Below are 24,850 nucleotides of genomic sequence, written 5' to 3'. Positions count from 1 at the left end.
CACATAGACAAAGGGAGAACATACAAAATCCATGCAGATGCTGCCCTGGCTGGGGTTCAAACCAGGGACCCAGCACCGCAAGGCTAGAGCGCTAACCACCAGGGGCGTAACCAGAAATCTCTGGGCCCCCCTGGGGCTTCTGGGCCCCCCTGCAGCTGCATCCCTTGCAGGGTCTATTGTTACGCCCCTGCTAACCACTATGCCACCACGCTATGTGAGATTGTGGATACGGGGAACAGCTCATGTACTGGTCCTTGCTTTAACTCTTGTATTCATATACTGTAAAGTTCATACATTATTTTTGTTCTTTCTTTCCTTCTTTCTTTTCTTTTTTTTTCTTTCTTGCACTTTGAAAAAAAATGTCAATAATTAATCATTTCTAACATATGAGATCCCATGATCATATCCTGAACACATGATGAGCTTGTGATAATCAGAGATGATGTTACATAGTTACATAGTTACATAGGTTGAAAAAAGACATACGTCCATCGAGTTCAACCAGTACAAAGTACAACTCCAGCCCGTCCCCCACATACCCCTGTATATAAGAGGCTCCGGTGCCTTCTCATTATCAGAACTACAGAGGAGAAAGCTGTGACTGATCTCCCGTCTGACATACAAGATGGACAGCAGCTCCTACAAGCTCTACCATAAACACGAGCCTGACTCCAGAACATTGCTGGAGACGTACTTTTCGGAAAACCCCGACATGCCATTCAAAGATGATGCACTGCTACTTCCCATTGAGAAGATGCACAATGCTCTAAGCAATGGTAAGTAGACTAATGATATTAATATCTAATATTCTAATACACTTAAAGGAAATTCGAGGTGATGACTTACATCTAGATTTACTTACCTGGGGCTTCTCCCAGCCCTTAGGAGTCATTTGTGTCTCTTGCTGCAGCTCCGGTGTTCTCCCGGTCCCGCTGGCAACCTCTGAGGATCGCTGACTCCCAATGGGTTGGTGTCTTCTGCACATGTGTGTGCACATGTGCCCTCTCCATGGGCAAATGCCCCCACGTCACTAGGAGCGCACTGCGCCTGCACAAAAGTCCTGCGCAGGCACATTATGCTTCCAGTGTTGTGGATGCATTCCACCGTGGGTGCTCGCACGCGTGTGCTCAGAAGTTGCTGACCCATTGGACATCAGCGATCCTTCAGAGGCTGCCAGTGGGACCCAGGAGAGGAAAGGAGGGACTCGGAGCTGCAGGGAGAGAAACAAATTGCTTTTAGGGGCTGGAATAAGCCCCAGGTACGTAACCCTAGACTTAAGTCCTCACCTTGACTGTCCTTTAAGAGACAAATTGGCTTTTAAGGGGACCCAAGGTGAAAGATGTATGGTGGCTGCTATATTTATTTCCTTTAAAATAATGCAGATTGCATGGCTGTCCTGCTAAACCTCTGCTTCTAATACTTTTAGCCATAGACCCTGAACAAGCATGCAGATCAGGTGTTGCTGACAAAAATGTGACAAGATTAGCTGCATGCTCGTTTCAGTTGTGGGATTCAGAATCCCAGGCAACTAGTATTGCTTAAAAGGAAATAAATATGGCAGCCTCCATATGCCTCTCATCTCGGGTTCCTTTTAATGAGAATACCATTCCTTATATTCAGATTGTATAAAGTTGTATCAGTTGGGTTAAGCTGCATTCAGGTTTTTTTTTTTTTTTTAATTTAATACTTTCTGAGGAACAACTGAATAACACATTACTTTATCTGTGATGTTTGGACAGATCGACCAAGATATACATCTCTCTCTCTCTGATCAAATCTGATCAGAGAGCGATCTGTTGGCTTCCCATACACCGCAGGCTTATTCCCGATCGTTTTCAGCATTAAATGCCATGGGAATCAGCCTGGTGATACTGCCTACACTCCGTCTTATTCCCCCTCATCTGTGACTAATCACAAGTGTAATTTGATCTATCAGCTGTGTCAGCTGGCTGCCTCGGCAGATCAGCTAATTTGTAAACACAGGATGTTAACCCTATGTCTGCTACCATGAAAGCAGGAAGTAGACACACTGCAGATTTATTGCAGGATTTGTATCAGCTGTAACATAAAAATGTTTTTCTTTAAAGGTTATTATACTGTTGCTTGTCTTTTAGAGCAGAAATGAAGTTCTGAGTTCAGGTTCAGCATAATGTTATAGTGCAGTTTATTTAAAGAGAATGATCCTTTAAACCTGCATTTGTAGTCATCTAAATCTGAATTTTGAAATTGATCAAGCAGGTAAGATTTACTAGCCAGGAATGATTTTATCTTTTCTTTAAACTTTATCTACTTTATTTTCAATCTTTTTTTTGTCGAAAGCAGGCCATACATCATCAATCTTCAGGAAATCTATAGTGCAATGAACTGCATCAGTCGTAATTTCGATCAATTTGCGGCAAAAATCAATTGAAATTATAAGTGTGGTTGATTTGCCAAGTCCATTTTCCAATTTTTCTGATTTTCTGACTTTCTATTTTTCTGATTTCCCATCTTCCAATTCTGAGGAGTGTTTTTTTTTTTCTTGTCAATTTTTGCATCGAAGGATGCAAAAAATTACAAAAAAAAAAATCTGAATTTAGAAAAATGGATTCTTGTGATTGGTCTAAAATTACCATTGTCATCTGATTTTTGGCGAAAAATTCTGAATCATCTAATTGTTACAATGCTTCTGAGTTCTGTGATTGCGCTTAATGAGACACTGAAGTGAAAAAAAAATGATATATATAAAAAATGATATAATAATTTGTATGTGTAGTACAGCTAAGAAATAAAACATTAGGAGCAGAGACATAAGTCTAATATTGTGTTTCTGTCACCAGGCGCTAAGAATGTTTCCCTGCCTATTTGAGCAGCGTGTGGGAATGAGGTATCCCTTAAACACTCAGTAAAAAAGTGCAATTTTATATTGATTAGATCCAACACGCGCAACATCTGAAATTACTGCTCTTTTATTCAAAATACATAAATTTGCAAAGTTGCATCCAAACCACAATTGATTAGTTGGTCAATTCCACCTACATTTATACCACATTCAAACACATACCTTAGAAGGGCCCTTCTAAAAAATAAAAACCAAAATTGTTCCAACTAGGTTAGGTTAAAAATGATTAAGGGTACAAGGATCCTGCTAAAAAAGCCTCATCACAATAGTCTTATATAGAGGGCCTCACATGAGGCGGATTCCGTCCTGTTGGACCTCTTAGAACAACGTTTCCGTATTTTGGAAGTATTTTGGAAGTTCAAATATAGAGCCAAGTTGCATGCCAGGGGATGAGTTTACTCACGGTTCACCACAACTGTCTCCGTGCAGTCCTTTAATTCCTGTCGGCAATCCTGGCTTCCACCACGATAGCGGGACTTTACACTGCCAGCCGCTCACTCGAACAGTCCACGCTGGCTCTCTAGTGCGGTGTACGTCACTTCCGTGTACAGGTTACTGTGACTCACTAGCCGCACTTCCGCTCAGCCCGTTCTAGTTCGTATTGGTTGATGTAGGTGACGTCACCACTTCAAAGGACCTCTGGAACTTTGTTTGCAGGTGCCCGCAAACAAAAAATCAGCCAAAAAATTCCTCCTGAAGAAGGCCATCGTTTAATGGCAGAAACGCGTTGAGGTTTCTCTTGTTTATTGAGCATTTGTATATGGTGGAGGCCGTGGACGAAAGGTGTACCGTGGAGGCGCTTAGCGGGCACCTGCAAACAAAGTTCCAGAGGTCCTTTGAAGTGGTGACGTCACCTACATCAACCAATACGAACTAGAACGGGCTGAGCGGAAGTGCGGCTAGTGAGTCACAGTAACCTGTACACGGAAGTGACGTACACCGCACTAGAGAGCCAGCGTGGACTGTTCGAGTGAGCGGCTGGCAGTGTAAAGTCCCGCTATCATGGTGGAAGCCAGGATTGCCGACAGGAATTAAAGGACTGCACGGAGACAGTTGTGGTGAACCGTGAGTAAACTCATCCCCTGGCATGCAACTTGGCTCTATATTTGAACTTCCAAAATACTTCCAAAATACGGAAACGTTGTTCTAAGAGGTCCAACAGGACGGAATCCGCCTCATGTGAGGCCCTCTATATAAGACTATTGTGATGATGAGGCTTTTTTAGCAGGATCCTTGTACCCTTAATCATTTTTAACCTAACCTAGTTGGAACAATTTTGGTTTTTATTTTTTAGAAGGGCCCTTCTAAGGTATAAGTCTAATATTGTTTCCACAGGACAGTACAGGAAGAGTTAAGAAACTCCAGTTGTTATCTATGCAAAAGAGCCATTGAGCTCCATGACTTTCAAAGTAGAGAGCCCTGACTTCTGAAGCTTATTATCTCAAGTGTCTGGCACTGTATTGTTTGTTTTCCTGCAGAGGACAAATCAATAGTTCACTGGCCTGCTCTGCAAAATCATTTAGAATGCCAAAAAATATTAAATATGTAAACTGCAAATATTAGAGAATGATGCAATGTTATAAAAAAAATATATAACTAAAAATAAAAATATCAGAATATTTTCTTTGCTACTAATGTTTTAGTAATTATCCGTACTACACATACAATTCATTATATCATTTTTTTTTTTCGCTTCAGTATCTCTTTAAATTACTGAGTTGCGATTAATTGGATTTCCGACGAATTCTGATTTCCAAATTCCGATTGGAAATGTGGAAATTTCAGTCCCACAGAATCTGAATGAGCATCCCTAATGATAAAAATGATGATAACGATGAATTAGAATCGATTTTACTTGCCAAGCATGACTGGATCGTGCTCTGAATTGTTCTTGGCAACATACAAGGTACAGAGTAGGAGAAAGACATAAAACAGATTGACATAGCAGCAGCTTTTGTGCATCGTGGCAGATAACATTAATAGCTGCAGTGAACCACATGTGAAGTGTCTCCATTAGTGTTGGGCGAACACCTGGATGTTCGGGTTCGCGAACGTTCGCCGAACATGGCCGCGATGTTCGGGTGTTCGCGCCGAACTCCGAACATAATGGAAGTCAATGGGGACCCGAACTTTCGTGCTTTGTAAAGCCTCCTTACATGCTACATACCCCAAATTTGCAGGGTATGTGCACCTTGGGAGTGGGTACAAGAGGAAAAAAATATTTGAAAAAGAGCTTATAGTTTTTGAGAAAATTGATTGTACAGTGGTGGGTGAGCGGTGTACTACTATTCCCAGCAGCCACACAGAGCACAATGCTATACAGTGGTGGGTGAGCGGTGTACTACTGTTCGCAGCAGCGACACAGAGCACAATGCTATACAGTGGTGGGTGAGCGGTGTACTACTATTCCCAGCAGCGACACAGAGCACAATGCTATACAGTGGTGGGTGAGCGATGTACTACTGTTCCCAGCAGCGACACAGAGCACAATGCTATACAGTGGTGGGTAAGCGGTGTACTACTATTCCCAGCAGCGACATAGAGCACAATGCTATACAGTGGTGGGTGAGCGGTGTACTACTATTCCCAGCAGCGACACAGAGCACAATGCTATACAGTGGTGGGTGAGCGGTGTACTACTGTTCCCAGCAGCGACACAGAGCACAATGCTATACAGTGGTGGGTGAGCGGTGTACTACTATTCCCAGCAGCGACACAGAGCACAATGCTATACAGTGGCGGGTGAGCGGTGTACTACTGTTCCCAGCAGAGACACAGAGTGGCAGTAAACACAATGCTATACAGTGGTGGGTGAGCGGTGTACACAGAGTGGCAGTAAACACAATGCTATATAGTGTGGGTGAGCGGTGTACTACTGTTCCCAGCAGCGACACAATGACTGGGGGGACCCTGGCTAGCCTGGCTGGAGAGAGAACTACCCTGCCTGCCTACCCAAAGCTAAACCCACAGACAAATGGCGGAGAAATGACGTGGATCGGGTACTTATTTACCCGAACCACGTGACCCGTTCGGCCAATCAGAGCGCGTTTGGGTCCGAACCACGTGACCCGTTCGGCCAATCACAGCGCTAGCCGAACGTTCGGCCATGCGCTCTTAGTTCGGCCATATGGCCGAACGGTTTGGCCGAGGGATCACCATCAGGTGTTCGGTCGAACTCGAACACCACCCGAACAGGGTGATGTTCTGCAGAACCCGAACAGTGGCGAACACTGTTCGCCCAACACTAGTCTCCATATCCTAAATTTACTTTCTGACAAATGTACATATATGTATGTATTTTCAATTTTACAAAACATTGTTGTGATAAAGGTCCTTGAAAGGTGAGAGATAACTACCATATGTACTCAAGTATAAGGTGAGATTTTGAGGCCAAAAAAGTGGGCCAAAAGTGGGAGTTTCGGCTTATACTGGAGTCAGTAGGCAGCAGTGGGCACCCTTCACTGCAATGTGAATAGGAGCTCAGTGCTAATGGCCACATAAGCCCTGCCCCTGTGCATAGTGTTACAGTGCTTGTACAGTTGGTGCCTGTGTCATCCCCAGCCACACCTCCAGATCAGAGTGTGCCACTACCAGACCTGTGATATAGCCACTGTATCCCTCACTCCCTCTGAGTGTCCCATCGGGATATGCAGAGCAGTGTAATTACCATCTTTAACTTGGCGGTCCGCGCAGCATTGTGATCCCTCTGCCAGTCAGCAACGAATAGTGCTGACAAGGTTGTCTCAATATTAGAGAAAAACTTTGGCAGTGTTATTCACAAGAGATAGAAACTGGCTCTGCAGGGTCTCCCTGCCAAGACCTGTCTGCTCCTAAGGGGCTATTTTCTACTCTTCTGAAGTGTTTTCTAAATGAGGTCTGCCAAAGACATACTGGGCTGTTTCTTACCATCAGTCATTTTAGCTTCAGCTGTTATTCCTCTGAATACACATATTAGCTTGATAAACAGGTATGGTAGAAATAAATGTGAAATAAATATCCTTCAACGTGTTTTCTTCTCCTTGTAGGTCAAATAACTGGAAAGACCTTGATTGACATCAGTGCTGGTCCACAAATTCACCACCTCTATTCTGCCTGTGAGTTCTTCCAAGAGATCATTGTGATGAGGACCAATGAGCATTGCATCATGGAGATAATGAAGTGGCAGAATGATCGTACTGGAGCTTTTAGTTGGGGACACATGACTGCACATGTTACTAACTTAGAAGGAAAAAGGTAAGTTCTCATGGAATGGGCTTAGAAATTAATGGTAATGTCCTATATTTTGCTGTATGCCAAAGTGCACGTATTTGATCCTCAGTTTAACAAAATCTTTCCTACTTCCAGTGACGAAAGTGAGACGAAAGAAATGAAGCTGAAGTCAGCCATTACCCATGTTGTGAAATTTGACACAGAGACAGAATCTTTGAATGATCTGATAGGAATTCCACAGGCCGATTGTATCATCACATTTTGGCTGCTGGAAGCCATCTCCAAAGACAAAGATGACTACGTGAGACACTTGAAAAAGATCTTAACGCTTTTAAAGCCAGGAGGACACCTGATCTTACTTGGAGCAACAAACACCTCTTATTACACAATTGGAGAGCACAGGTTCCATGTTTTCTCATGTGATGACAGTTTTGTGAGAAATGCATTGGTGGCAGTGGGATTGACCATTCTTCAATTTGAAGTTGCCCCGAGGAAATCTGCAAGTGATTTAAGTGATTATGATGGTTTTCTCTTCATCACAGCTTGCAAATAGACGTAGATCAAAATAAAATAATAACTAGTGAAACTAAAAGGCGAGAAAAAAAGTCATATATATATTAAGCGTTTACCCACAATAAATGTAAATCACAAGAGCACAGTATGGGAAGTCATGTTTTTTCAGTGGTGCAGTGTTGGTTGGCTTAAAGGAGTTCTGAGGTAAAACAAAAAGAAATCTTTAGTCACCTGGGGCCTCCTACAGCCCCTAGAGGTTTGTGCAGTCCCTAGCTATCCTTCCGATCCCCTCCAGGTCCCACTAGCACTCAAGGAAGGCCGCCGACCCAGGTCATGAGCTTCTGTGCACGTGCGATTGTGGCGTTCGTGTGTCCTGGGTTGGCAGCCTTTCCAAGAGTGATAGTTGAACCTTGGAGGGCATCAAAAGGACAGCAAGGGCCCGCACAGACTTCCAGGTGCTGGAAGAAACCCCAGGTGTCCCCAATCAGGTGAGTCCTACTCTAACCATGCAAAAATGCCTGTTTTTATTGTCACTGTCACTGTTTTCCTGTTGTGTGCTCCCCCCTCCCCCCTGCCCCTGCAGTCACAATGGCTGCTCCCCTACACCCCTGCATATGTCAAGGCAAATAGTGGTAATAAGACAAAAAGGGAATTTTTCAAAAAGACCTTGTAGTTTTTTTAATATAATCAATGTTGAAAGTGAAAAGGAAAAATGGTTTCTAAACAGTCAATTTTCTGAGTTTAAAAACTGTTTTTCCTTGGAATTTTTAAAATCAATTTTCTCTACTACAAGGTCTTTAAAAAAAAAGTTTAACTTGTTCCTACTCTTCCCCTTAACAAACTAATTATATGAAATCACAAGTGGACTACCAAGCCATTGTAATTAATTGAATGTCCAAACCATAATTACTGTACATATTGATGTAATTGCGAAAAACTATGTAAAATTTTGCATAAGAGGAACTGTTATTATTCCCCATATGTGTCAATGTCAGCAAAATTGCTATGTATGTTAAGGAGAATAATGTGAATAAGTTAAAAAAAAACATAATTTTTTAAAAAGACTTTATACTTCAAGGTTTGTTTTTTTAAAATATTTTTTTTTACTTATTCCCACTCTTTTTCTTAACAGAGTGCTATTATTAACTACAAAATTCAGGACAAAATGATGTCAAAATTACATAAAAGTATGGTTCCTGATCAAATTTACAAACAAAATTAATTAGGATTTTTATTGAATTTTTATTACTATCTTGCATTATAATTGTTTGTGAATTACTATATAAAACTATTAGTGGTGCTCAAATACCCCTTTTAAAAATTCGAATTTGGTCGAATTCGAATAGTAAATTATTCGAGGTCAGTCGAATATTCGAGTCGAATATTTTTTACTATTCGATTCGACCTCGGACTTCGAGCTCACTATTCGAGTCGGTATTCGAGCTCACTATTCGAGCTGACTATTCGAATTGGCCCAAAATAGCTTCCAACACTTGTTTTGAGGGTGAATGATGCAAGAAACATCTTTTTTTCCAAGTAACAACAGCAAGTGATTATGTGGGGATGTTCCTTTAAAAAAAAATGTGGAAAGAGAAGTTGTGTCCTTAATTTGGTTCAGTAGTGTAGTGTTACTGTATATACTTGTTCTTCTTCTTCTTTATCTTTCTTAATCTTCTTCTAGATCTTCTTCTTCTTCTTCTTCTTCTTCTTCATCATCTTCTTCTTCTTCTTCATCTTCATCTTCTTCATCTTCTTCTTCATCTTCTTCTTCTTCTTCTTCATCTTCTTCTTCTTCTTCATCTTCTTCATCTTCTTCATCTTCATCTTCTTCATCTTCATCTTCTTCATCTTCATCTTCTTCTTCATCTTCTTCATCTTCTTCATCTTCTTCATCTTCTTCTTCTTCTTCTTCATCTTCTTCTTCTTCTTCTTCATCTTCTTCATCTTCTTCTTCTTCTTCTTCATCTTCTTCATCATCTTCTTCTTCTTCTTCATCTTCATCTTCTTCATCTTCTTCTTCATCTTCTTCATCTTCTTCTTCATCTTCTTCTTCTTCATCTTCTTCTTCTTCATCTTCTTCTTCTTCTTCTTCATCTTCTTCATCATCTTCTTCTTCTTCTTCATCTTCATCTTCTTCATCTTCTTCTTCATCTTCTTCTTCTTCATCTTCTTCTTCTTCTTCATCTTCATCTTCTTCATCTTCATCTTCTTCTTCTTCATCTTCTTCTTCATCTTCTTCTTCATCTTCTCCTTCTCCTTCTTTTTCAATATCGTCTTCTTCTTCTTCTTCACGTATTTCTCTTTTCAAATTTTTTTTTAAAGAAATGCAGCTATTTTTGAGCGTAACAAATAGCTGGTGGGCGCACGCATGTTGGAAGCGCCATTGTATGTGCTCCCTGGCAGTGGAAACACAAAGACAGCAGGAGGTAAATTCAGCAGCAGGAGGAGGAGGATGAGTGTGTGGCAGCAGGCAGTCAATGAGGCAGGCAGCTCGCCGTGACATAATAGCCCTGGTACCTAGCGGTGATACCAGGGCTGTAAATAAACACAACAGGAGGTCCCAGACAGCGGTCGTGCAGCCCACATTGTGTCCAATACACAACTGGGACAACACAGTTTTCAACCCGGGCACCTCAGAAAAATTAAACCTTTTTTTTTTTTTATTGGTTTTTTTTGGTTTTGGTTTTACAACCAATATAGCTATTGTTTTGACGTAATAGCTGGTGGCAGAGTGGCAGCAGAAGGTAATTCTGTGTACCCTGGCAGTGGGAAACACAGACAGACAGCAGCAGCAGGAGGAATGGAGGAGCAGTGTGAGCAGCTATTGTTGTGACGTAATAGCTGGTGGCAGAGTGGCAGCAGACGGTAATTCTGTGTACCCTGGCAGTGGGAAACACAGACAGACAGCAGCAGCAGGAGGAATGGAGGAGCAGTGTGAGTGTGGCAGCAGGTAGGCAGCGTGACATAATAGCCCTGGTACCTAGCGGTGATACCAGGGCTGTAAATAAACACAACAGGAGGTCCCAGACAGCGGTCGTGCAGCCCACATTGTGTCCAATACACAACTGGGACAACACAGTTTTCAACCCGGGCACCTCAGAAAAATTAAACCTTTTTTTTTTTTTATTGGTTTTTTTTGGTTTTGGTTTTACAACCAATATAGCTATTGTTTTGACGTAATAGCTGGTGGCAGAGTGGCAGCAGAAGGTAATTCTGTGTACCCTGGCAGTGGGAAACACAGACAGACAGCAGAAGGGCAGTACACAGCAGCAGCCCACTGTAGGTGTGAAATGTGTGGCTGCAGGCGACGTAATAGTCAAAGTGAACCAGGCTGGCTTAGTGAGCAGGAGCCAGGAGGTGGTAAAGGGTGGTAAGGCACATTAACGATGGTACTAAGTTCCGGCAGCCAGTTCATGTCCCCCTCTCGCCGACAACAGGGGCCAGGAACTCGCCTTCCACCCACGCCTGGTTCATCTTGAGAAACGTCAGTCTGTCCACAGACTTGTGAGACAGACGTGAGCGTTTCTCGGTGACCACGCCACCAGCTGCACTGAAGCAGCGCTCGGACAGCACGCTGGAAGGGGGGCAGGACAGCACTTCCAGGGCGTACTGCGCCAGCTCGCTCCAGATCTCCATGCGCTTGACCCAATACTCCATGGGATCAACAGGGGCATCGCTGTCAAGCCCGCTGTAGGACCCCATGTAGTCAGCCACCATGCGGGTCAGGCGCTGGCTGTGACCGGAGGAGGATGCTGCTGCATGCATCTCCTCTCTAGTCACTGCTGCCGGAGCCTCTACAGTCCTGTAGAGCTCGTGGCTGAGAGACAGCAGGTCTGTGGGGCGCTTGCTGCTGCTGGATGCAGGCACCTGCTGCTGCCTCTGTGCTGGCTGCTGGACAGTGGGGGTGGAAGGCTGGGGGAAGGCTTCCTCCAAGCGCTCAACAAGGGCCTGCTGCAAGCTCCTTATTTGTTGCGCTGGGTCTCCTCCTGCAGGCGGCAGGAACTGGCTCAACTTCCCCTTGAGGCGTGGGTCCAACATCATGCTGATCCAGATGTCCTCCCTCTGCTTCATCTGGATCACCCTGGGGTCCCTGCGCAGGCACGTCAGCATGTGCGCTGCCATTGGGAAGAGGCGGGCCACGTCTGCTGGCACATCGACGTCAGTGCTGTCCTCCTCATCCTCCTCCTCTGCTGCCTCATCCTCTCTCCACCCCCGCACCAACTCAGCTGCACTGCGCTGATCCCCCTCATCAGCAGCCAGGTCAGGGACCTCCACCAAGTCCTCCTCCTCCTCCCCCTCAGAGGTGGACTGTGCAGCTGCTTGCCGCTCCTGCTGGTCCAAGGCTGCCGCTCCCTGTGCCAGCAAAGCATCGAGTGCCCTGTTCAGCAGAGAAACCAGGGGCACCCACTCGCAGACCATAGCATGGTCCCTGCTCACCATGTTTGTGGCCTGCAGGAAGGGAGCCAGCACTAAGCACACCTGCTGCATGTGCCTCCAGTCATCATCGGGGACGATGGACGGGATGTTGCTGGTCTTGTCCCTTCTCTGAGCTGCGGAAACAGTGGCCAGGGCAAGGTAGTGGTTGACAGCGTGCTTCTGTTCAACCAGACGCTCCAACATCGCCAGGGTGGAGTTCCAGCGAGTCGGAACGTCAATGATCAGCCGATGGCGTGGCAGATCCAGCTCCTTTTGCACGTCTTCCAGGCTCGCACAGGCTGCAGCCGAGCGCCGGAAGTGACGCACAACGTTCCTTGCCGTTTCCAGCAGCTCGTCCATCCCCTGGTAGGTGCGCAGGAACTTCTGCACCACCAGGTTCAGCACGTGGGCAAGACAGGGGATGTGGGTCAGGTTTCCCCTGTCTATGGCAGCAACCAGATTGGCCCCATTGTCGGACACCACCTCTCCGACTCTGAGGCCTCTGGGGGTCAGCCAAATCCGCTCCTGCTCCTGGAGTTTGGCCAACACGTGGGCTGCCGTCAGCTTGGTCTTGCCAAGGCTGACCAAGTGCAGCAGCGCTTGGCAGTGGCGGGCCTTCACACTGCTGCTGAGGCGGGGGGTTTGGCCAGGTGTGGCGGAGGATGGCAGAGGATCGGAGGAACCCGCTGCAGTTCCCCTGACCCTGCGGGGTGGCACCACCCACTGTGTTGCTGCTGCTGCTGTGCCCGCTGCTGCTCTCCCATCCTCACCCCCTTCCACCAAGCTGACCCAGTGGACAGTGAAGGACAGGTAGCGGCCTGTCCCGAAGCGGCTGCTCCAGGAGTCCATGGTGACGTGGACCCTTTCACCAACCGCGTGCTCCAGCCCTCGCTCCACATTGGCCATCACAAAGCGGTGCAGTGCAGGAATGGCCTTGCGGGCGAAGAAGTGTCTGCTGGGGAGCTGCCAGTCTGGGGCTGCACAAGCAAGCAGCGCCCGCATGTCGCTCCCCTCCTGCACGAGCGTGTACGGCAGGAGTTGGGAGCACATGGCCCGTGCCAGCAAGCCGTTCAGCTGCCGCACGCGACGGCTGCTGGGAGGCAGAGCCCTAACCACCCCCTGGAAGGACTCGCTCAAAAGGCTCTGGCGTGCCTTTTTGCTGGCACGGGAATCAGCAGACGGAGCAGAGGAGGCCACTGAGGACTGGCTGCCAGAACAGGCCTCAGTGTCGGCGGCAGGAGTTGCAGAGGGGGGAGGAGCAGGGCGTTTCCGCACTCCTGCTGGTGCTGCTGGAGGAGCAGGAGGGCGGGTGGCTGCTGTTGCTGCTGCTGCTGCTGAAGGCTGTGCAGTGATGGGATTGGTGCCACTGCCAGCACCAGATGCCTTCAGCCTCTGGAACTCCTCATGCTGGTGGAAGTGTTTCGCAGAAAGGTGGTTGATCAGCGAGCTGGTGCTGAACTTCAAGGGGTCTGCACCTCTGCTCAACTTCCGCTGACAGTGGTTGCAAGTGGCGTACTTGCTGTACACTGTGGGCATGGTGAAAAACCGCCAGATTGGTGACAAAAACATCCCCCTACGGCATGGAAGCGCTGCTGCCTGTTTCCCTGTGGTGGTTGGGGGGGGGGGGGGGTCTTGGGTGCGGCTGGTGGTGGTACTGGCTGATGCTGCTGCTGCTGCTGCTGAGCCTGAGACACCAGCAGGCTGTGGGACGCTGCCAATGCTTGCAATGATGCGCCTCCTTGCAAGGCCCACAACCGCATCCTCCTCCTCCTCCTCAGAGCTGCTGAGGACGACATCCTCTGGATGTGTTGGCACCCAGTCTCTGTCTGTCACCGGGTCATCATCATCATGCCCCTCCTGAAACATGTCCTGCTCTGATGATGACCCCCCAAACTCCTCTGCTGATGCATGGATGGGACGCTTGACTGTCGCCACAGTCTTGCTGTCCAATCCCTCCTCCCCCAAAGTGCCCATCAGCATCTCCTCCTCCAAATCGCCAACAACAGCATTCAATTGACTCATCATGCCTGGGGTCAAAAGAGTGCTGAGTGACAGGTCGGCGACTGACGGTGAACTGGCCTCCTCCCCAGGCCCTGCTGGGCGGCTGCTGCGAACAGGGGTGGTGGTGGTGAGGGTGGAGGCCTCGGATGCAGAGCTGATGGCGGGCTGCTCATCCTCCGTCATGAGTTGCACCACAGTGTCTGCATCCTTTTCCTCAATGGGACGTTTCCGACCCGGCTGGAGGAAAATGGGAGCAGGTGCTACACGCTGCTGCTGCTGTGTCTCTGCAGCGTGAGTTGCAGATGCTCCTCCTGGGCGGCGCCCAAGGCGTCCACGGCCAGTGGCTATGGGAGGAATGTTAGCCACTGACGCTGCTGCTGCTGCTGCGGAACTGTGCATGGTGGCGCGCCCGCGGCCGCGGCTTGCCACAATGCTGCTCCCTCTCTTCCTGATTCCCTTGCTGCCCTTCCCCTTGCCCAAACCGCGCTGGCTGCCACTTCCAGACATCTTCAATGTTTTGGGCGTATAGACAAAAGTTTTGTAAAAGGGCGGGTGAAAAGTGGGGTACTTTAATGGAGTGGGTTGGTTGGTGAGGTGACTGAGTGAGTGTCCCCTAGTACAGTAAGTAAGTATTAACAGTCAGGAAGTACAACTAGCAGTTACAATAATCAGTAGTAGTAATCACAAGTAAATTTAGTGTGTGTACACTCAGACAGTGAGTGCACGCACGCAGGAGCTAGTAGCCTATGGACACAGTGACTGAGTGTCCTAGACTCCTAGTACGGTAAGAGTAAGTAAGTAGTAACAGTAAGTAGAACTAACTAATAACAATAATCAATCAGCGATCAGAAGGAAATGGAGTGTGGGTGGTGTGTGTACACTCAGACAGTGAGTGCACGCACGCAGGAGCTAGTAGCCTATGGACACAGTGACTGGGTGTCCTAGACTCCTAGTACAGTAAGAGTAAGTAAGTAGTAACAGTAAGTAGTAGAACTAACTAATAACAATAATCAATCAGCGATCAGAAGGAAATGGAGTGTGGGTGGTGTGTGTACACTCAGACAGTGAGTGCACGCACGCAGGAGCTAGTAGCCTATGGACACAGTGACTGAGTGTCCTAGACTCCTAGTACAGTAAGTAGTAACAGTAAGTAGTAGAACTAACTAATAACAATAATCAATCAGCGATCAGAAGGAAATGGAGTGTGGGTGGTGTGTGTACACTCAGACAGTGAGTGCACGCACGCAGGAGCTAGTAGCCTATGGACACAGTGACTGAGTGTCCTAGACTCCTAGTACAGTAAGAGTAAGTAAGTAGTAACAGTAAGTAGAACTAACTAATAACAATAATCAATCAGCGATCAGAAGGAAATGGAGTGTGGGTGGTGTGTGTACACTCAGACAGTGAGTGCACGCACGCAGGAGCTAGTAGCCTATGGACACAGTGACTGGGTGTCCTAGACTCCTAGTACAGTAAGAGTAAGTAAGTAGTAACAGTAAGTAGTAGAACTAACTAATAACAATAATCAATCAGCGATCAGAAGGAAATGGAGTGTGGGTGGTGTGTGTACACTCAGACAGTGAGTGCACGCACGCAGGAGCTAGTAGCCTATGGACACAGTGACTGAGTGTCCTAGACTCCTAGTACAGTAAGTAGTAACAGTAAGTAGTAGAACTAACTAATAACAATAATCAATCAGCGATCAGAAGGAAATGGAGTGTGGGTGGTGTGTGTACACTCAGACAGTGAGTGCACGCACGCAGGAGCTAGTAGCCTATGGACACAGTGACTGAGTGTCCTAGACTCCTAGTACAGTAAGAGTAAGTAAGTAGTAACAGTAAGTAGAACTAACTAATAACAATAATCAATCAGCGATCAGAAGGAAATGGAGTGTGGGTGGTGTGTGTACACTCAGACAGTGAGTGCACGCACGCAGGAGCTAGTAGCCTATGGACACAGTGACTGGGTGTCCTAGACTCCTAGTACAGTAAGAGTAAGTAAGTAGTAACAGTAAGTAGTAGAACTAACTAATAACAATAATCAATCAGCGATCAGAAGGAAATGGAGTGTGGGTGGTGTGTGTACACTCAGACAGTGAGTGCACGCACGCAGGAGCTAGTAGCCTATGGACACAGTGACTGAGTGTCCTAGACTCCTAGTACAGTAAGTAGTAACAGTAAGTAGTAGAACTAACTAATAACAATAATCAATCAGCGATCAGAAGGAAATGGAGTGTGGGTGGTGTGTGTACACTCAGACAGTGAGTGCACGCACGCAGGAGCTAGTAGCCTATGGACACAGTGACTGAGTGTCCTAGACTCCTAGTACAGTAAGAGTAAGTAAGTAGTAACAGTAAGTAGAACTAACTAATAACAATAATCAATCAGCGATCAGAAGGAAATGGAGTGTGGGTGTGTGTACACTCAGACAGTGAGTGCACGCACGCAGGAGCTAGTAGCCTATGAACACAGTGACTGAGTGTCCTAGACTCCTAGTACAGTAAGAGTAAGTAGTAACAGTAAGTAGAACTAACTAATTACAATAATCAATCAGCGATCAGAAGGAAATAGAGTGTGTGTTGTGTGTGTACACTCAGACAGTGAGTGCGCACACGCAGGAGCTAGTAGCCTATATGAACAGTGACAGTGAGTGTCCCTACGGGTACAGTAAGAGTAAGTAGTAAGTAAGTACAACTAACAATAATCAATCAGTAATCAGAAGGAAATAGAGTGTGTGTACACACAGACAGTGAGTGAGTGCACACACGCAGGAGCTAGCTAGTAGCCTATAAACAGTGACAGTCAGTGAGTGTCCTACTCCTAGTACAGTATAACTACAATACTATTAGTAAAGGACAGCAGAAATACTGGTATAGATGATGAGAGAAATAAACAGAGGACAGCTGCCCACAGAGGCAAGGCCCCCCTGAGGCCTAAACCTGTAAGCTTGCAGCAGCTGCCTGTCTCTAATGTAACACACAAGCTACTAACTAAAATACAATGTCTATCTAAATAACAACAATACAGGTGTATATGGCAGGTGTAGGTGAGCAAAAACGCTAGGTAAATGAACACAATAGAGCACTTGCTAAGCCAAAGCACAAAGGAGCAGATCTCTCTCTGTACAAGTCTCAGGCAAGCATGGAAAACCCGAACATGGCGGCCGCTATTTATAGGGTAGGGGCTGGCCAGGGTCCCCCTCTGTGATTGGCTGCCGTCAGAGGGCCTGGGAGCCCTCTGATTGGCTCTAAGCACATCAATCTGGGCTATGACGCTATTCGAGCTCGGTACCGAGCTCGAATAGCGCCGGTTTGCTCGAATAGCTCGAATAGTGAATGGGCTATTCGAGTGTTCTCGAATAGCCCATTCGAATAGCTACAGCTATTCGGAGCTCGAATACCGAGCTCGAATAGCTGAAAAAGAGCTCGAATATTCGAGCTACTCGAATATTCGAGCTCTGCTGAGCACCACTGAAAACTATTATTATGTGAAGTTTGTTCTCATCATTCACTAGTGGTTATAAATATAGTTGGTGCTGTCTAGTTTTTTTATTTTCTGCCAGTAGTAAAGATTATGACCTGCAGGAACATTTTGGATCAAACAACATTAACAAATTACATGGTGAATATCAATAATGTCTTGATCTCTCTTCTATTTTGTAACATCTTACTTTGCAATGTATTCATTTATTTTTTTCCCTTTTTTGCTACAGTTTCTCTTTAAAGAAAAAGGCCAAGACCACCAGCTACCTACACATATGTATGCTTGTTGTAGAGAGCTATAGAGCAGATTGTTCACTACATAAGAGTCAGCAGGACAGGTGAGACGTTTGGCTTGTATATATTAATCACTTAAGTCTATCTGGACGGATATATCCGTCCAGATAGACTGTGCTGCTGCCACTGCGCCGGGCACATGCTCCCGCCACCCTCCGTTATCCCCGAGATCAATGAATTGGAACATAATTCCTATTCATTGATCTAAGTCCCCGGCAGAAAAAACCACGGTCTCTTATCAGAGGTTGCAGTCTTTCTGCAAAAAAAAAAAAAAAAAGTTTCCCGTCCTCCTTGTAGTTCTTGGAAGCGAGATCGTTAACTTCCAGGATTTTTTGACGGGGGCCATCTTGTGGCCAAATAGTAAAACTACACCCACATGCATTTTTTATTAAACAACCCCACAATATTACATTTAAAATTATCAGTTTACCTCCCACACCAAAAATTACCCAAATAAAATGTTTAATAAAAAAAAAATTACAACATAAATAGTTACCTAAGGGTCTGAACTTTTTGAATATACATGTCAAGAGAGTATATTACTATAATTTTTAAAATTATAAGTTCGTAAATAGTGATGGACGCCAATTGAAAAAATGCACCTTTATTTCCAAATAAAATATTGGCGCCATAAATTGTGATAGGGACATAATTTAAACGGTGTTATAACCGGGACATGGGCAAATAAAATACATGAGTTTTAATTATGGTAGCATTTATTAATTTCAAACTATAATGGCCAAAATCTAAAAAATAATGATTTTTTTTCTATTTCTTTCTTAATCTTCCTGTTAAAATATTTTTTAGCAAAATGTATCACCCAAAGAAAGCCTAAATGGTGGCGAAAAAAAAAACAAGATATAGATAATTTCAATGTAATAAGTAGTGATAAAGTTATTGGCGATTGAATGGGAGGTGAAAGTTGTTTCACCCTATGCATCCGAGCAACTCACCTCCCATTCATTCGCCAGTAACATTATCACTACTTATCACCAGATAGACTTAAGTGGTTAATAATATGAATGTATTTTAATTGGATGTTTTGCACCTTATGGACTACTGCACTTTGATTATCCTCTGATGAAGCCCCCAGAAGTTATGGAGGTGAAACATTTCAGGCTAGGTAGAGGGTGGTGTTGTGTATGAATATGCATTCATTTTTATGTGATTTAAAGGGGTAGCATCCTGCTAATACTGAGGCTATATCAATCCTAATAGGGTGACATACTGTATTTATGCCGTTTATCTCACATGTTGAGTAAACCACATAGGTATAGTACCTGAAATTTGTATTAATTCATTAAAAGTTAAGTTTTATATAGCTCTATTGCTCTCTACAACAAGCATAAATAGTGTTTTTGCATGTTTTCAGCATAGTGTTCAGAGTTTGACCTGAAAAGCATTTCTCAGCAAGGTTTCCTAAAGCCTTATTTGGTATGTGAAAAAAATAAGTGCTCTATAGTATATTAAAAGTTATTTTAGTAACTGCAATAAAAGAATACAACTTACATGATGTACGGAAGTATCAAACAAATCAAAGTGTAGGTAGGCTCCCCTCTGCCTCACGCTGCTCCTATTACGCTCTTTGGCCATCAGTGCTGGCATTCAGGTCTCCGTAAATCAGGAAGTAGGTTGGCAGGGCCTATCCTGTGTGTGCCAGCAGCATCATTACAAGTTTTGGTGTGTCTCAGCCTACCTCCAGGCCCACACCCACCTGGAGTAGTACTGCTAAGAAATAAAACATTAGCAGCAGAGATACGAGTCTCATATTGTTTCCAGTACAAGAAGAGTTAAAGAGAACCCGAGGTGGGTTTCTGCAATCAATATTAGGACACAGAGGCACATTCTGCATACTATCACCAGCCTCTGTGCCCTTATAGTCTGCCCCAGGCTCCCCGTGCTCTGCAGTCCCCCGTTATAAAAACTGGCAGGCTAGCGACACACAGATTGTCGCTAGTCGGCTGTTTACATTCAGGCTGCCACTCATTGCCTCTTTCCCGCCTCCTGTATAGTCTGGTCGTATTTTGTTTGTTAAAGGTTTTTCTGCAGAGGAAAGTTCAAAAAGTCATTAGCCTGCTCTGTTTCATCATTTAAAATGCTGTGTGTAGTGTGTAAACTGCAAATATTAGAGATTGATGCAATGTAATAAAAAAATAGAACTGAAAATAAAAAATATGAAACTATTGTCTTTGCTACTAATGTTCTGTTAATTATCCGTATTACTCAATAAATTCCTTATATCATATTATTTTTTTCGCTTTAGTGTCACTTTAAAGAGGAACTCCAGTGAAAATAATGTAATGAAAAAAAAGTGCCCAATTTTTACAATAATTATGTATAAATGATTTAGTCAGTGTTTGCCCATTGTAAAATCTTTCCTCTCCCTGATTTACATTCTGACATTTATCACATGGCAACATTTTTACTGCTGGCATGTGATGTCACTGGAAGGAAATGCTGCTTGCTTTTTTGGCAGTTGGAAGCAGCTGTTATTTCCCCAAATGCAACAAGGTTCCCATGGTTTGATGTCAGTACCTTAGTGCTGTGAGGCATTGACATCACACTGTGGGAGGGGTTTCACCACAATATCAGCCATACAGCGCCCCCTGATGATCCTTTGAGAAAAGGAAAAGATTTCTCATGTAAAAGGGGGCATCAGCTACTGATTGGGATGAAGTTCAATTCTTGGTTATGGTTTCTCTTTAATAGGTGAATCTAATATATGGAATAGGAACCCTTTGCAGGTATTTTGGATAAATTAGCTGATTATAGTCTGATACCTTGAGCTTAGAATATTGATCATTTTCACAATATTCTAATAGTCTGAGATTATGATTTTGGGGTTATCATAAACTGTCAGCCATAATCATCAAACTTATAACAAATAAAGTTTTGAAACATCTCGCTTTGCATGTAATGAGTCAATTTCATATATTAGTTTCACCTTCTAAGTTGAATTACTGAAATATGAACTGTATAACAGTGTTCTAGATTGCCCAGAAAACTCATGGTGAACCAGAACTCCTAGGAGCGTGGAGGAAGCTGAAAGAGACCAAAAAGCCTCCTTACTAAGATGAAAAACAGAGGTTTGCCAGAAACAAACAGAAGGTATTTGCGGCTATTCAGGTTGGTGTGAGGTCAGAGCGGTTCCACAGTGCATCACTGCTGAATATGCATATTCAGCAGTGATGCATTGTGGGACACCTCATAGCTCACTACAACCTGAACAATCGCAAATAACGTTTGTTTAAAGAAGGCAAACTTCTGTATGACCGTTGAATCCATAAATTAAATGAACAAAAAAAATATCATGTGCTCATAATTTTTTTAGGCTTTAGGGCGTGTTTCCACTTGAGCGGAAACCGCCGCGAATCTGCAGAGTTTCCCCGCAGGCGAATAGTGTGGGGAAACTCTGCCATAGGGTGCAATGGTGACGCCGGCCGAATCGCTACCGCTAGCGATTCGGCCGGCTTTTCCATCTGAATCGGGGTGGGAGGCTGCAGATCCAATAGCCGTGCATGGCACGGCTGATGGGATTCGTCTGCTTTCCCCGCAGACCTGGAAGAGCCGTCTCACGTCTCGCAGACGTGCGCCGCTCTAGTGGAACCGTGCCCTTAATCACAATGTTATTCTGATCTTTTTTTCTCTTTAAAGAATCTTAGATAAAAATATAATCAGAAACATTTATTTCGCCAAGTACAAAGTCTGGTCTGGGTGTGAGGTCCGTGTTCTCTACACCCCGGAACTAGCCTGAAGTATAACAGAATGATAACAAAGATTCCCTAGTCTGGGTGTGAGGTCCTTGGTCTCTACACCCTGGAACTAGCCTGATGTATAACAGAATGATAACACAGATTCCCTAGTCTGGGTGTGAGGTCCTTGGTCTCTACACCCTGGAACTGGTCTAAAGAATAACACAGATGACACACAGTATTCCTAGTCTGAGGTGTGAGGTCCGTGGTCTCTACACCCTAGAACTGGTCTAAGGAATAACACAGATGACACACAGTATTTCTAGTCTGAGGTGTGAGGTCCGTGGTCTCTACACCCTGGAACTGGTCTAAGGAATAACACAGATAATACACAGAAAACTGGCTAAGTGGTGATTCCCAGGTCCTCCTGGTTCCACCACACTGAAAGATCTGACTAGGTCTGAGTGCTAACACATAGGTATTCGCAACGCCAGACAACCAGCAACTGAACAGCAAGAGATATATATATAGTGGAGCGCTCTCCAGCACCACCCAGGCCAGCTCCCATCAACCAATCAGCAACTGAGCCGGGAGATTGGACGAAAAGATCAATATATCGTCCAAGTAAACCAGAACAAACTTTCCCAACACCTCCCTGAATACCTCATTGATTAACTCCTGGAAGACGGACGGTGCGTTGCACAACCCGAAGGGCATCACTAGGTACTCGTAATGCCCGTCGGGCGTGTTGAAGGCCGTCTTCCATTCGTCTCCATCTCTGATACGGACTAGATTGTATGCACCCCTGAGATCTAGCTTGGAAAAAATCTTGGCGTTGGTCACCTGCGTGAACAACTCATCAATCAATGGCAAAGGGTAGCGGTTTTTAACTGTGATCTTATTCAGGCCTTGATAATCAATACAAGGACGGAGGCCTCCGTCTTTTTTCTTTACAAAAAAGAAACCTGCCCCTGCTGGTGAGCGAGAGGGGCGAATGAACCTTTTCGCCAAGTTTTCCCTGATGTATTCCTGCATAGCTAGTTTCTCTGGCCCAGATAGGTTATAAAGATGACCCCTGGGTGGCATACAACCAGATCTCAGATCAATGGGACAATCGAGGTACGGTGGGGGGGAAGCTTGTCCGCTGATTTAGGACAGAAGACGTCGGCAAATTCTGCGTATTGTTTTGGTACACCTTCGATCTGAATGTTGGTATTACCCATGGTTACTTTCGCTAAACAATGATGATAGCAATGGGATGACCAGCTCGTTAGCTGACCTGAAACCCAGTCGATCTGAGACGAGTGAATTTGTAACCAGGGCATGCCAAGAATGATGGTAGAGGTTGCCATATGCAGAACCAGAAATTGCAGACTTTCCCCATGCAGAACCCCCACTGTGAGTTGCAGGTTAGGAGTACGAGATAAAGGGTGCCTACTCTGCAGAGGAGAGTCATCCACAGCAGTGACCCGAATCGGTTGATCCAAAGGGAGCATGGGAATTCCCAATTTTTTAGCAAAATCATATTCAAAAAAATTAGCCGCTGAACCGGAATCAATGAAAGCTTCAGTGGAAACAGTCTGACCCTCCCATGTGACAGCACAGGGAAGTAGCAGACGATTGTCATGTAGAGGTAAAGACTGCACGCCTAGGGTATTACCTCTGACTACTCCTAGGCGGCAGCGTTTCCCGACTTCTTGGGACAATTCTGTACTCTATGACCATCCTCTGCACAATACAAACAGAGCTGTTCCGTCTTTCTGCGATTCCGCTCTGCCCGCGTTAATTTGGACTGACCAATTTGCATTGGCTCAGGTGGCGGTGAGGCTGGTGGAGAAGTGGTATAGGAGACATATCTGACTCGGTCCCTACCACAGGTTTGTCTCTGATATCGTAACCTACAATCAACCCATACTGCCAACGAGATTGCTTCCTCAATGGTTTTAGGTTCAGGATATCCCAACATCAATCCAGAGACTGCGTCTGATAACCCCGATAAGAAACAATCTAACAATGCAAAAGCCCCCCACCTGGCCGAAACCGACCACTTCCTGAACTCCGCTGCATAAACCTCCACAGGATCCTTGCCCTGGCGCAAGGTTTTCAACTTCCGTTCTGCGGTAGAGGAAATGTCTGGATCATCATAGATTATGGCCATGGATTTGAAAAACTCCTCAACTGACCTGAGTGCTTCATGCCCTGACACTAAGTTATACGCCCAGGTTTGAGCATCTCCTGAGAGTAAGGTTTTAATAAAGACAATTCTCTGTGCCTCTGTCCCTGACAGGTTAGGCCTCAGTTCAAAATATGACATCACTCGATTCTTGAAATTCTGAAAGTCAGATCTATGGCCAGAAAACTTTTCTGGTACAGACATTCTCAAGTCTGTAACTGGAGGGGATCACACTGTATTTACAGTCGTCTGAAGGACTTGTAGTGACCCAGATAAAGCAGAGATCTGGGCCTGCTGACCGTCCATCACTCTGATGAGGTTTTCCACCAAAGTGGTGAGTGTGTCAAGACGACTGCTAAGTGCGTCCATATTGGTTTGGTCTGGCGTTCTGTAACGATTGGTGTCAACACGCAGAGAGAATCTGATTATTGGTGATCTGCAGTATCACCAAAAATACAGATATATACCTGATTATTGATGATCTGCAGAATCACCGATAATACAGATATATTGCTAACCTCTGGACACCTGAAGCGTGTGAGCATTTGGTGCAACAGTAGAAATTGGACCACCGAGGTAGCAGGTGGTCCAATAGGTAGAGAGACAGACTCTACTGCAGTCAAGGACTCCAGGGAAAGGAGACCTTGACTGGTTTAGCAGCAGTGCCCCCTCTGAGAGGCAGAGGGCCCCTGCAAGGAGGCTGAGCCCCCAAGAGATGGGTGACAGCCAGAAGGGTCTGGCAGGCCGGGTCGACAACACGCTTACAGATAAAGTACAAAACAGTAAGCTGATTCGGTATCCAAGGCAAGCAGGGTTTGGCAACGATATATCAGAAATGCAAGGTACCGAATCAGCGATCAAAGGAGTGGTCAGGAAAGCAATAGGTCATAACAGATATCAAACAATGCCTAGTCTGGGTGTGAGGTCCGTGTTTTCTACACCCCGGAAGTAGCCTGAAGTATAACAGAATGATAACACAGATTCCCTAGTCTGGGTGTGAGGTCCTTGGTCTCTACACCCTGGAACTAGCCTCATGTATAACAGAATGATAACACAGATTCCCTAGTCTGGGTGTGAGGTCCTTGGTCTCTACACCCTGGAACTGGTCTAAAGAATAACACAGATGACACACAGTATTCCTAGTCTGAGGTGTGAGGTCCGTGGTCTCTACACCCTGGAACTGGTCTAAG

The 24,850-nt window shown here is 45.2% G+C and overlaps 1 protein-coding gene across 1 annotated transcript; it reads left to right on the top strand.

Annotated features, from left to right (window-relative positions):
- Nucleotides 1–548: 548 nt before the first annotated feature.
- Nucleotides 549–9,081, top strand: LOC137523002 (nicotinamide N-methyltransferase-like). The gene is made up of 3 exons (XM_068243177.1): nucleotides 549–776; nucleotides 6,907–7,114; nucleotides 7,226–9,081. Exons 1-3 carry the CDS (start codon nucleotides 626–628, stop codon nucleotides 7,641–7,643), a joined length of 777 nt encoding a protein of 258 aa, XP_068099278.1. The 5' UTR covers nucleotides 549–625; the 3' UTR covers nucleotides 7,644–9,081.
- The last annotated feature ends 15,769 nt before the right edge of the window (nucleotides 9,082–24,850 follow it).

This window comes from Hyperolius riggenbachi, chromosome 6, assembly GCF_040937935.1.
Source record: "Hyperolius riggenbachi isolate aHypRig1 chromosome 6, aHypRig1.pri, whole genome shotgun sequence".
NCBI classification, from domain to species: domain Eukaryota; kingdom Metazoa; phylum Chordata; class Amphibia; order Anura; family Hyperoliidae; genus Hyperolius; species Hyperolius riggenbachi.
Note: the sequence above shows the minus strand (reverse complement) of the source record. Positions and strands in the feature narration are given on the sequence as shown.

What these genes read in the sequence shown, in the direction of transcription:
- LOC137523002 (XM_068243177.1), top strand. Translation starts at nt 626, where the DNA reads ATGGACAGCAGCTCCTACAAGCTCTACCATAAACACGAGCCTGACTCC. An exon ending in GCACAATGCTCTAAGCAATG is followed by an intron (nt 777 to 6,906) that starts GTAAGTAGACTA and finishes TTCTCCTTGTAG; the next exon opens with GTCAAATAACTGGAAAGACC. An exon ending in ACTAACTTAGAAGGAAAAAG is followed by an intron (nt 7,115 to 7,225) that starts GTAAGTTCTCAT and finishes TCCTACTTCCAG; the next exon opens with TGACGAAAGTGAGACGAAAG.